The sequence below is a fragment of the Poecilia reticulata genome, linkage group LG3, assembly GCF_000633615.1.
Source record: "Poecilia reticulata strain Guanapo linkage group LG3, Guppy_female_1.0+MT, whole genome shotgun sequence".
NCBI lineage: Eukaryota > Metazoa > Chordata > Actinopteri > Cyprinodontiformes > Poeciliidae > Poecilia > Poecilia reticulata.
In genome coordinates, this window is record NC_024333.1 from 34,879,647 (window position 1) to 34,890,922 (window position 11,276).

The 11,276-nt window shown below is 36.9% G+C and overlaps 1 protein-coding gene across 1 annotated transcript in view; it reads left to right on the forward strand.

Annotated features, from left to right (window-relative positions):
• The window catches only part of LOC103462905 (protein kinase C-binding protein NELL1), a 236,769-nt gene that overhangs the window by 211,169 nt on the left and 14,324 nt on the right, over window positions 1-11,276 (forward strand). Inside the window, exon 17 of the mRNA XM_008405946.2 lies at window positions 3,373-3,513. Within this exon, the coding sequence (XP_008404168.1) occupies window positions 3,373-3,513 (141 nt within the window). The remainder of the gene's footprint in view (window positions 1-3,372; window positions 3,514-11,276) is intronic.

The window sequence follows — 11,276 nt, forward strand, 5'->3', positions numbered from 1 at the left end:
TCAGAAGACAAGTATGGGATGAGATGATATTACTGTGGATGGGTACATATAGAAATAGCTACTGTTCATCATTTCATGGCGATTTTCTTTTTTTTTTGTAATTCAAGTGTTTCCCAACTTCAGGGAGAGTTAGAGTAAAAGTTTGTATGAACTGTATTCAGAGGGTAAGGTTTATCAGTCATTTTTCTGCACAGACTGCTAGCAGCTGACAGCAGCTCTAATATGATATATGGTGGTATAAGTTGGAGGACGTTGTGTTTCAGTGGCATTTTCACTCACATTATGGCCATACCAACACGTTGAACAGCAAAGCCTCATTTAAAAGCTTGCATTGTTCTGTTCAGACTCCATGGCTTTGAAGAACAAAGCTGGATAGGAGCTCAGCTTTTAGATAAAATGTGTTTTTTTAATCCTACTTATGAATTAACAAGTTGTGTCCTGCTTTAGGTGTCATCAAAAACAATTCATAAAGCTATACAAACGTACATTTTGCCGTAATCTGTGGAAAATTTAACACAGTATGCCTTTATTTGTCTTTTCCACAATCACACTGACAAAATGCACAATGTGTTGCCTGTGATTAATTTCTGTTTAGTGATGGACATAAGCATCACCGTAGTACAGTTGTATTACGTAGATGTTGTCTCCATTTTCTGCCTCTGTAAGAAAGAAAAACAAGTCAATGGTCAACTTCTCAGTTTTTTTTGTACAGTATATCCATTCAACAATATACACAACACTGAGCCAGTGATTACAACCAGGCTGCAACTGGTCTAAACAAGACAGTGGAGATATATTCCAGTCAAAATACAAGAGTTGAGCTTGTTTTCTAATCACACCCAACATTTCTGCAAGTCTTAAACAATGAAAATATATAACAAATCCATTATAACATTAAACATTACATACTCTAGTCTGGACAACTGACAAGACAATAATATAAAAAAACTGTGTGAATGTTTGTTGTCAATAGAAGTAGCATCGTCCTGTTAAACTGTAAATGTAAATACACAATTAGCTTGTATGCTATTAGCGAGGCTAAAGGGACCAGTTAAAGTTAAGTGTGTGTATTTGTGAAACCATTTCGCAGAGGTAGATGCATTTGGATTACCTCTCTTTTTTAAATTACACTAACAAAGAGAACTCTTTTCTTCATGGTTGAAAAAATAACTATTTTGTTTTTATTATGACATTTTGAAATTTAACATAAATTAGGTTATTTAAATTGTTTGCAATTTTCTTTTTATATAAATACTGATATGTGTATTAACTTGCAGAAAACCACAGAGCAGACTTCTGAAGTCAGGAGCTTTTAAAGCCAGTATCTTTATTGTATAAAGGTTATTTGGACCACGTTTACGTGAGCTTTGTTCTGCCCAGCTGGGCTCTTCTACCGAGCTGTTAGCTGGTCTCAGCCACCAGCCACCTCTAGCTTTTTGTTCTTCTAATGGACCTTCAAAGAGGGAATATTTTTGTTGTAGCTATGAGCAGATTTTTGACCTGAGAGGCTGACAGAGGGCAACCCTCCAGACAACTGTCACATCTTATTACCTAACTGCACCAGACCAGTGCACACTGCAGCACACTCACTGCTTAATGCAATGTAGTCAAAAGCAACAGGATCCAGTTTTAACATTTGCAGGAGCCAGAAAATATGTGGTTGACCATATCCATGGTAAAAACACACAAAAAAACAAACAAAAACAAAGTCAGTGTGGAGCTTTAGACCATTCATGTGTGAATTACTAATGCAATAAAGTGAAAAGACATCAAAACAGATTTTATAGACAGATCATTTGCTGACTTTCAGTGGTTATAGGGCCTTTTAAAAGAATGTAACTGTACTGTGAAAACAATTTCACTAGCTGTAAATATTTCACAGTTTCCAGTTTTCACATGAGTGAGTTTATTTGCAAATACAACATAAGGCAGTGCACAACTAACAGGTCAAACGCAGGCTGGTTTAGCAGGTGTAAGATCAGGTCAGCTTCTGTCGTTTGGTCAACCGTATACACAAAAATATTTCTATTGCAACTTTAGCTTGGTTGAATCATATCCCACACAAAGATGACATAGCAGAATGATGTAGAGTTTCGAATACAGATTCACACAGCCTGCCCTGTTGCCTGCACAAAGGCTGAACTGCTAATTATTTCAATTAATAGGTACTTATTACTTATTACAGTTTCTCTTGGGAAATCTTACAGTATTTCACACTCATGGCCTTTAAAGATATATGAGAATATGTCTAATATTTACAAATATAATTGCTATTAAATCTGTTCAAATACTTTCAAAAGCATAAAAGAAATGGAAATGGAAGGTTGTTGATTGTGAAATCAAAGTTGTAAAACGGTTCAATAAAATAATGGAAAAATCTTGAAATAACTTCGGTGAACCAATGAGTGAAGTTGCTTAAACCACACATGATAGTTTAAAAAGTTTTAAGTTTGATGTTGACATGTGAATCTTAATGAAAAGCAGGGTGGTGACACTGAAAATCTGGGAAATATCCAACTTGGTTAAGTCACGGAGGTGATTAGCTGTATATATCTGTAAATCTAAAATTATGCAACACAAATAATTGGTTCAAAACTCAAAGATGATTGGTTGATGATGCATATCATCTTTGATTGTGATATGACAAAATGATAAAAAAAAAAAACACAYGAATACATATACAGAAACAATACTTGTTCTTTCAAGTCTTTTTATTGACACTATTTAGTACTAAGTATAAATTTCACACCACCACTAACTTCAACATTAGTTGCTTGGAAAATACTCAGAAGTCAATGCAGATTCCCTCACGTCGGTTTTTGTTTGCCCCGTTCTGCATTACCGTGATTGAAGGTGCGACCTTCAGTCACACCTTAACTAAAGCGTGCGCGCAGGTCAGCTTTTACAGCCAGCAGGGAGAGAGCTGTAGATGAGGAGCAGAGCTAACAGCATACATAATGGATGAGACACATTTACTCTCCTGAGAAGGTGCAAAGACCTTAAACCCCGTGGCTGAGCGTGTGTGTGCATGCAGCACGCCAAAGTCTGCTGAGTAAGAAAACTGAAACAAGCAAAGAGGAAGGTATATGAAAACATTCACAGCCAAAATGTTTCCGCTATAAAACAAAGTGATTTTTTTTGAGAGTTGATTACTGCTCCGGTAGACTGAGGGGCTGGATGACGTGGGCAGCCACTGCTTCAGCTCTGCGGTTGCAGCAGTGATTTGTTCTGATTAGATCAGCCTCAGCTGCCATACGCTGCTCCGATTTAAAGACATGATATCAAAAAAACACAAATGAGGTGAGTCCAAGTTTTCTTCTCATCAAATATGTTGCGGCTGATTCTGCTGCTGCCGTGTTTTCATGTCTTCAGATATAGATGAGTGTGCAGAGGGCCTGATCGAGTGCCACAACCACTCCCGCTGTGTCAACCTACCCGGCTGGTACCACTGTGAATGCAGAAGTGGTTTCCATGACAATGGATCCTACCAGCTAGACGGAAGCTCCTGCATTGGTGAGCATACTGAGCTGAAATCATYCTTATCAGTGCTACAGTGACAGTAGATGCTCATCATTCTCACAGTTATTGACATTTTCTCTTCTCTCTATCTGTTCACTTATGAAACACTTAATTCGCTCCAAACCCTTCACTGCAGTTTTAAGCCATGAATTGGGTTTACAGAGAGCCACTTGGCCGTTCTTACAGTGAGAATTTACACTAGAACAGATTTGAGTGACAAATCCGTGACTCTCACACAGGATGTTTCTGATTTTTCTAAAATTACATATAGAATCTTTGTCTAATTTAAAGAACACATGATCCMAAATACAGTTTTTTCAGAAAGGACTAGGAAAGATTCAAAACGTAACTAATGTGACAAAAACTCCATGTAAACACAAAGTGTCATACTGCATGCTATACAGTGCATGAAGCCAACAATTGTTTTCTTTCCTTTCTTTTTTTATAAGTTGTTCATCAAAGTATGTTTTTAATTTATAAAATCTTACAAGTGCCATTGTTTTACAATTCATTGACTGGAATGTTTTGCAGTGAACTCCTGCTTATTGCAGTTTGCCAAATATAATAACTGAAATGCATAAAAACATATGTATTTATATAAAAGAAGAATTGGGAAGCTAGTTAACCGAGGTGAAGGGTCTTCACCTAGGATATCCTACTTTGCTGCAATGTAGCCAATCCTTGGTGCTGATTGGCTGTACAGGTGCAGATGTTAGCTTCTGGATAAATACTAAGATGGTTTCCACTTTGGGTTTTTCAGCATTTTAAGTTATATTTAGTTTTGAAGTGTTAAAATAAGCAGTTGTTGCTGTTGTTAGAGGGCGCCTGAAGGATTTATGAATGGAAATTTGTAGGTTTCCACTATACCTGAAAATACAAGTGTAGTCAAATAATCAAACACTTTTGTTAACAGTTACTAGATACAAAAAGCCACAGTTCCCACTTTGCATGTTTAAATGTACATTAAGGTAGGAAGCAAGCTAAGTTAAGCTAAGCAATCCTAACTTTAAAAACTTGAATTAAAAACAATTAAATGATTCACATCATGTGATGCAAAAATAGAAGAGATAGATTAACTGCGTTAATTGCATTTTCCAAACAAACATCAGTCTCTTAATTGTGAAAAGATTACTAGTTACAGTCTGGGGGGGCATTACAAAAAGAATCCTTCAGACCTTAACAACTACATTTTTTGTTTGTTTAATTGCTATTAATATTATTTTTTATTCTGCTTTTCACAGATCTTAACTAACATTTTTATTATTCTGTTGTGCTGAACACATTGTTAATCTCAGTTGTCTTCTTTAAACATTGCTTTATTTCTCTAATATTTTTGATTAATAAATAAATCTTAGAGGAGCTGAATAAATACTAATGATTCTCAAAACGGGGATTATAGCTATGTTGCTAAAAACAACAACAGCTATCTACATGTCAACATATTCATAATACTGATTTTATTAGGATTTTTAAAATGAAAACCTCTTCCATAAGGAATTGCTCATTCAGTGACATTTAATGCTGAATCCAACATTAACTGAACATCAGGAACCGTATCGGCTCACTACATTACACATGACCTTCGGCTCAGAACCTCTCAGAATCTGGACATCCCTCTTAACAATCCAAGCATGGCAGCTTTGTACTTGTAACGGATGCAGCAAACAGGATCGCTTGAGTGAGTGAAATACTTCTGCCGTCAATTAACCTTTGAATCAAAATGCAACATCAGCAGCCTGCTCTCATTTATCTACCTGGATGGGAGAGGTATGATCTCAGCGCTTTCCACCAAAAAAAGTGGCTTCATTTAAATTTCGGCTACTCTGCAAAATTGACTACGATGGTGCAAGTTTTAGTTTTCACGTTCGAATGGGATAGCAATGGACAAGAGTAACCTCAAGGAAGTATCAAAGTGTGTTCACTTTCAGTTCCTTTTTAATATAATTAGAAATGCAACAGAGTTGGATCTCCATAGCTTCTCATATGAGAAACAGCATGGCTTTTTCCTCAGCTTGTTTTGAGAAACATAATGAGCAGATCGCTGAGGAGGCTGGCTACCAAGAGACTCYGCTTAACTAGACAGAAATGGACTTTTATTTTAGCTGTCATGATTTCTGTGATAAAACCATATGCCATGACAATTGTTTCTAAAGTGGCACGGTTACATAAATATGTGACGCAAAAGACGATTTGCAGCAAATTACGGCAATAATCTGGGGAGTTTGTGCGCTACCGATCAGACCTGATGAAATGATATTCATCCGTTGCATAAGATATACAATGTGATTGAATTGCATGCACTGATTGCTTACATTCTTAACAACAATCTGTTATTTCTGTGCTCTGTTTCTATATCTGCCTTCTTTTCTCCTCATGCTGCTCCAGTGTTAGGTTTAAAGCCATCCAGGAAAATTTTAGTTTAACAGTAATTTTCTAAACCGCCTTCGACGAGTCAATCGATATTTAACGTAACACAGCATTTTGAAGCAAGATATCAAAACATAGCTTCACCATCCAGTTTAAAAATATATGATTTTTACAGGAAGTGTCGCTAAAGGTGCATCAAACCATGAGAGACAACGGAGCACTAATTTGATTTGATTTCTACACCAGCAAGAGCTGTATGTGGGAAAGTCTTATCGAAATAGACCAAATAAATCATTTTAGCTGTGGTATTAAAAATAATTACTCTCACGAAGCGAGTGTTAACAAGTTGATGCACCTTTCATTCTCGGTGCATACGCTGTAAAATGAGCTTCTAGCTAAAATTTAAATTGTCCTTGGCACACAGAATAACTGGATGAGTTTCTCCCAGGGCATCCATCTGTGCAGCACATTTTATCCAATCACTCCACTGAATATCTGCATTGTGTTTGAATGGTGTAGGAAGACATTCCGCCTTTGGTAGATAACAATCCAGCACCACCTTCCTACACAACTGATATTTTAAAATATGCAATTTGATCTTTATGTAAGCAGGGCTGCTAGGAATTCCTTTGGGTAAGGTGATAAATTTCGTGGCGTGAGCGTCATCTGAGATGCAGTATGTGCCATACATGTGTGTCACTGCTAMAGGATTTATCCACATGCTTCTTAAATGTTGTGACAGTGACCAAGTAGTTAACTTTCTTCCCATATTTTAACCCATAATAACTGGAACATTGACCAACATATTTGATGTGTATTGATGATGACAAAATGTCAAAGCACTTTGAACTGCTTTGTTGCTGAAGTAWGTTATACAAAAAACATGATTGACTTGATTGATTCTTAATTTTATGATGCTCAACTGATGAATATTCATTGACCTCACCTTGAGGAATACACAATATGACTCCAACTGCTGGCAGCCTGACYTACTTTCTGACTGATTGAGCTCATGATTAATTGACCTCTTATGGTTTTTCAYACAGCMTCTAAATGTCACCCTCTGATTGTCAGTTTATCCTCAAATATGGCAAAAGTTAAACTAACCCATCACAGTGTCAGTAAAAATGGGGAACTGTGTACTCTTCATGCATGAACTATACAATAAGGCTACACACAAACTTCAAACAGGACTTGATTTCCCACCAAAGACCATCATTTACTCACACATTGGCCCACTTGAAGCACATTTTTAGAACAAAACACTGAGAAGGATGAGAAAATGTGTGACAACAGCCTTAATTCTTAGCTTTTTTATTTTTTAAGTAACTTCACTCTCTGCTTCGTAATGCAAGAAAGCGTTGTGCAAGTTTTTCACAAACACTTCACTCCTAGAAAAGGAAACTTTTACAGATTAATCCCACAGTTGAACCACCAGGTCAGAAAATAACCTCTATTTCATTAATGAAAATAATCTTAGTGATGCAATGTGTCGAGCATACATGGAAGACGTGCATGTTACCTGGCAGCGCACTGCCGAGGTGAGAACCCAAGCAGCTGCAAACAACTGCTTTATAGCTTTAACTAAAAGCTGCACATGCATTGCCTCATCCCATGTTTGTCATTCCTATCGCTTTAGGGGCGACAGGTGGCTGTAATAAACAGATTGTGAATGAAAATGTGAATAACATGTTGTAAATTTCCAATGTCTCTCGGAAAGACAGGGCGTGTGCATCACTTTCTCTCTTGCTGTAGAGCACTCGACCTCTCCATATGGACCGCCTGGAGACCGACCAAAGGAATATAATTTAAATACACAAATCCTGAGCTTTTTGATGCCTTCTAATTACAAACATCTGTCAGAGGGATTTACTGGCTTGTGCCTGGTGTTTTTTATTGTGCGTGTGTTTTTCTCTGGTTATGCATTGTCATGTTTTAACATAGGATTAGTCCTTTCATGTGTGACAGTACATTTGGGTGTGAGTGAAAGTTTTGTTGCTTCAGCTCAGCTGGTCTATCCAAAGGGCTTTTGTGTTTTATTCTAACTCCGCCGTTTACAGCCTGTGTGTAAGAGCGCGCCTCATCTGCAGGCAGCAGCTTGTGGCTAAACGCAGTGAATGTAGCATGAAGAGTATTAATCCATCACTAGCAGAGGTACAGTATATCTGACTGGCTGATGGGGATTTCATTTAGCGTATGCAAATAGCCTGTCGGAGGCACAATAAATTTGCGGCTGAGTTCTTTCCCTTCTCTCCTTCTCCAGAAGAATTGAGAGTGGAGCCAATTAGGGAGCACATTCACTAGTGTCACAGTATCTTGTTGCAGCTGGTTTGACAAGTACTTTCTAAGTCCACCCAGACAAGGTCTCATCATTCCCCCCAAAAAGGAAAGTTTAGGTGTGTGTGCACAAGTTGGAACTTACTGTGGATTTATCTCAACCAATATTTGATTAAAAGGTTTTAGAGAGTTTCTCTCTTGGGATAATGTTCTTGTTGGAAAACCCAATGCTAGCCAAGTTTCAATCATCTGATCCAAACTGTTATCCTTCGTAGAAAGAATTTTTTTTTTATGTCCTGAAAATCTCCCAATACCAGAACCAGGACTTTTGTGAAGGAACTCTGCTCCAAAAATAAGCTTCCCATTGCCATAACTAAAAAGTTTCACACCAAGAAATATGCTCCTACTTCAAAATTGGAAAGGATTTGTCTGGAAGAGTGGAGGGAATAAGTCAGAATGAGGACTATCTCCAAATTATTTCATCTCACTTCAGCTCAAAAGTCAGTTCATAAGTTTAACATYGAGTAAGACAATGATCTCAAACACACATGCCAGTAAGCTAGTGAACAAGTTGTTGTTCACTAGTTGTTGTTTCTGATGCTACTTATATCTTAAAAAAAATCTTTATTGGCACAATAGTGTCTAAATATAAACTTCACATGGTCTTCTTCCTCTGCTGCCTATAAATACAAACATCAATATTTTGGAKTGTGAGTGAAAGTAAATTCTGAAATATCTGTAAGAACTTGTCCTGATACCTGCCTGGTTTCCCCCTGCAACAAATATATTTTTYTCTTACATTTTCCTTACCTAAACAAAAACTTGCATCATCATCCCTGCTGCTGGCCTCTAATGTTTCCTCCATCACTTTGCTCTTTATTTTCTTTTTCTTTTTTTATTTTCAGATACTACTTGACAACTGTATTATTTTGTCCGAAAAGGCAGCAGATACAAGTAATTTAATTTTTAGTTATCTGGATTAATTTTGCACATTAGCGCTGCCACATTTGACTAAAAGTGATGGGTCACTTTCTGTGTTCATGCCATAAAATTAAATTATGTGGCGTAWTACCCTGTTAGCTTGTCTYTTCCATTCCATTTTATGTGCTAAGCAGTAATTTTCATACAGAAATGGTGCTTTATTAAACATTTCATGTTCAGTGTTGCCATTTGGCACTTAATGATCTGAGTACATACCCTGCTTTGTTTGAGAGTAATTGAGTCGACTCAACCAGAGTTTGGCAGCTAAAACCTTTTGATTTTTATTAGTACATAGTTTAAGAACTAGAATTAAAGTTGGCAGCATTTCTAGAATATGTTTAAGGGGTGAAACATTACCAGCAAACCAATCAGCATAAATTAACTGAATCAAGAGATGTAGTTTAAYATCCAGCTAGAATAATCTCAGTATGTTAGGTGACATCCTGTGTATGCTGGTGGGAGATATGGGTAAGTTATAAACAGAGTTCTTGTATTTTATTTTTTTATTCATTGAGACTGTTTCTTGTATATTCATTATARTCTGAAAAGGAGTTATTAAAATAATTTAAATGCTCAAAATGATGAAAATCATGTTAAGATGAGTATATTTTCARCCTCCTACTGGATTTATGTTTAAAGAGATGTAATCCCAGAAYAATCTGAGAATCCTCCGTATTAGTATACATTGAAAGCTAAATATGTTTATTAGGGGAGTGATGTTATCTGAAACTTTATTGGCCAAGATTTTACATTTTACAAATTACATGAAAGTGGAAAATGTTATTCCTAATTGTGGAACGAGAGCTAAATTCACAGGAAGTTGTAGCTGAAGTGTCTGATCTTTTGCATGATGTCGGCTCACTTCAAGCTGCTCTGAACATGGAGACAACGCAGCCCAGACAGTAAAAGATGAAACAGGTTTGATACGGTTTTGTTCAGGCTGATTTGTGCCAAATTGGTTACTGAAGGTTACGAAATATTTAACCCCGGATTGCCTGGTAGAAATGTAAAAGAACTAAGTGCAGAGTATCAGCAGGAAAACAGACGAAAAGAAAGAAAACCGCTTTAATGGGCTCACAGTCATACAATGTAAAAGGAAATTGACTTGCTGACATATTTTTGCTCAACAAARACAACCAATAAACAGAAACCTATTTTCTGAGCGGTTTCAGTTTTTCCTTTTTGGTCTTTTGTTTATGCAGCACCGGCAGTGTGCTGTCAGTGTGCTATGGGAGTGATTACAGACAGCAGCTTCTGGCAGGGGAGAACAGAGCTGCTGTCAAAAGGCCTTTGGTCCTTTTTTTTCTTTCTGAACAGCTCACATTTAGGGAGGATAAAGCGAGTTAAATGCCATGGTAAAAGTTAAGGAGGGGCTTTTTTACCCAGAGGCCATGAAAAGTAGATGAAAATATCATCCACCTCTTCTCTGAATGGATTTCTTATTTTGGTTTGTTGGGGTACGGAAGAAAAAGAAGCTGACTGAGTGGGATCTTTGATGATTCAGCTAAATCTAACTATGATGCTACTAGAGTATGCAAAGTATATTCCATATATATGAAGATAAGATGGAACATAAGACTTTATTGATTTATTGCAAAGCAGATGGTGCCTTTTTTTTTCTTAAAGTGTGTATAAGGATGGCAGAGACAGCACGATGCAGCTTATCCACACAATCAAGSAAAATTTTAATCATAATTATGCCATAAAAATTATAGATCGCAGAGATCACAAAAAAGTTATAGATGCATGAATAAATTATGCAGTTAGAAGCAGAGAATTAAAAATGAAAGAGCTAGAAAGATGAATTTAAAATGCCATAGCCTAAAGAAAGAAGCTGATGGTGATGCAGTGGAAGCTTAAATATGTGGGGKTTTTGTTGGTTTCTTCTTTCTCCTGGCACGGCTGCAGAGAACATCCTCCATGTGACTCAAATGTTTCTTTATAGCTTCACTGTAAGGTAGTGTGTGTGTGTTAAACCACATAGCAATGGGAATGAAAACTTCTGATCTGAAAGGCTTCAGCAAAGTAAGAATTTCCTCACACTGCTTGTGACTGTCTGACTGCGTCAGTGTGAACATTCAATTTCCACTGCCTTACTTACCGAATGCTGTTAATTTTAAAGAATTATTGAA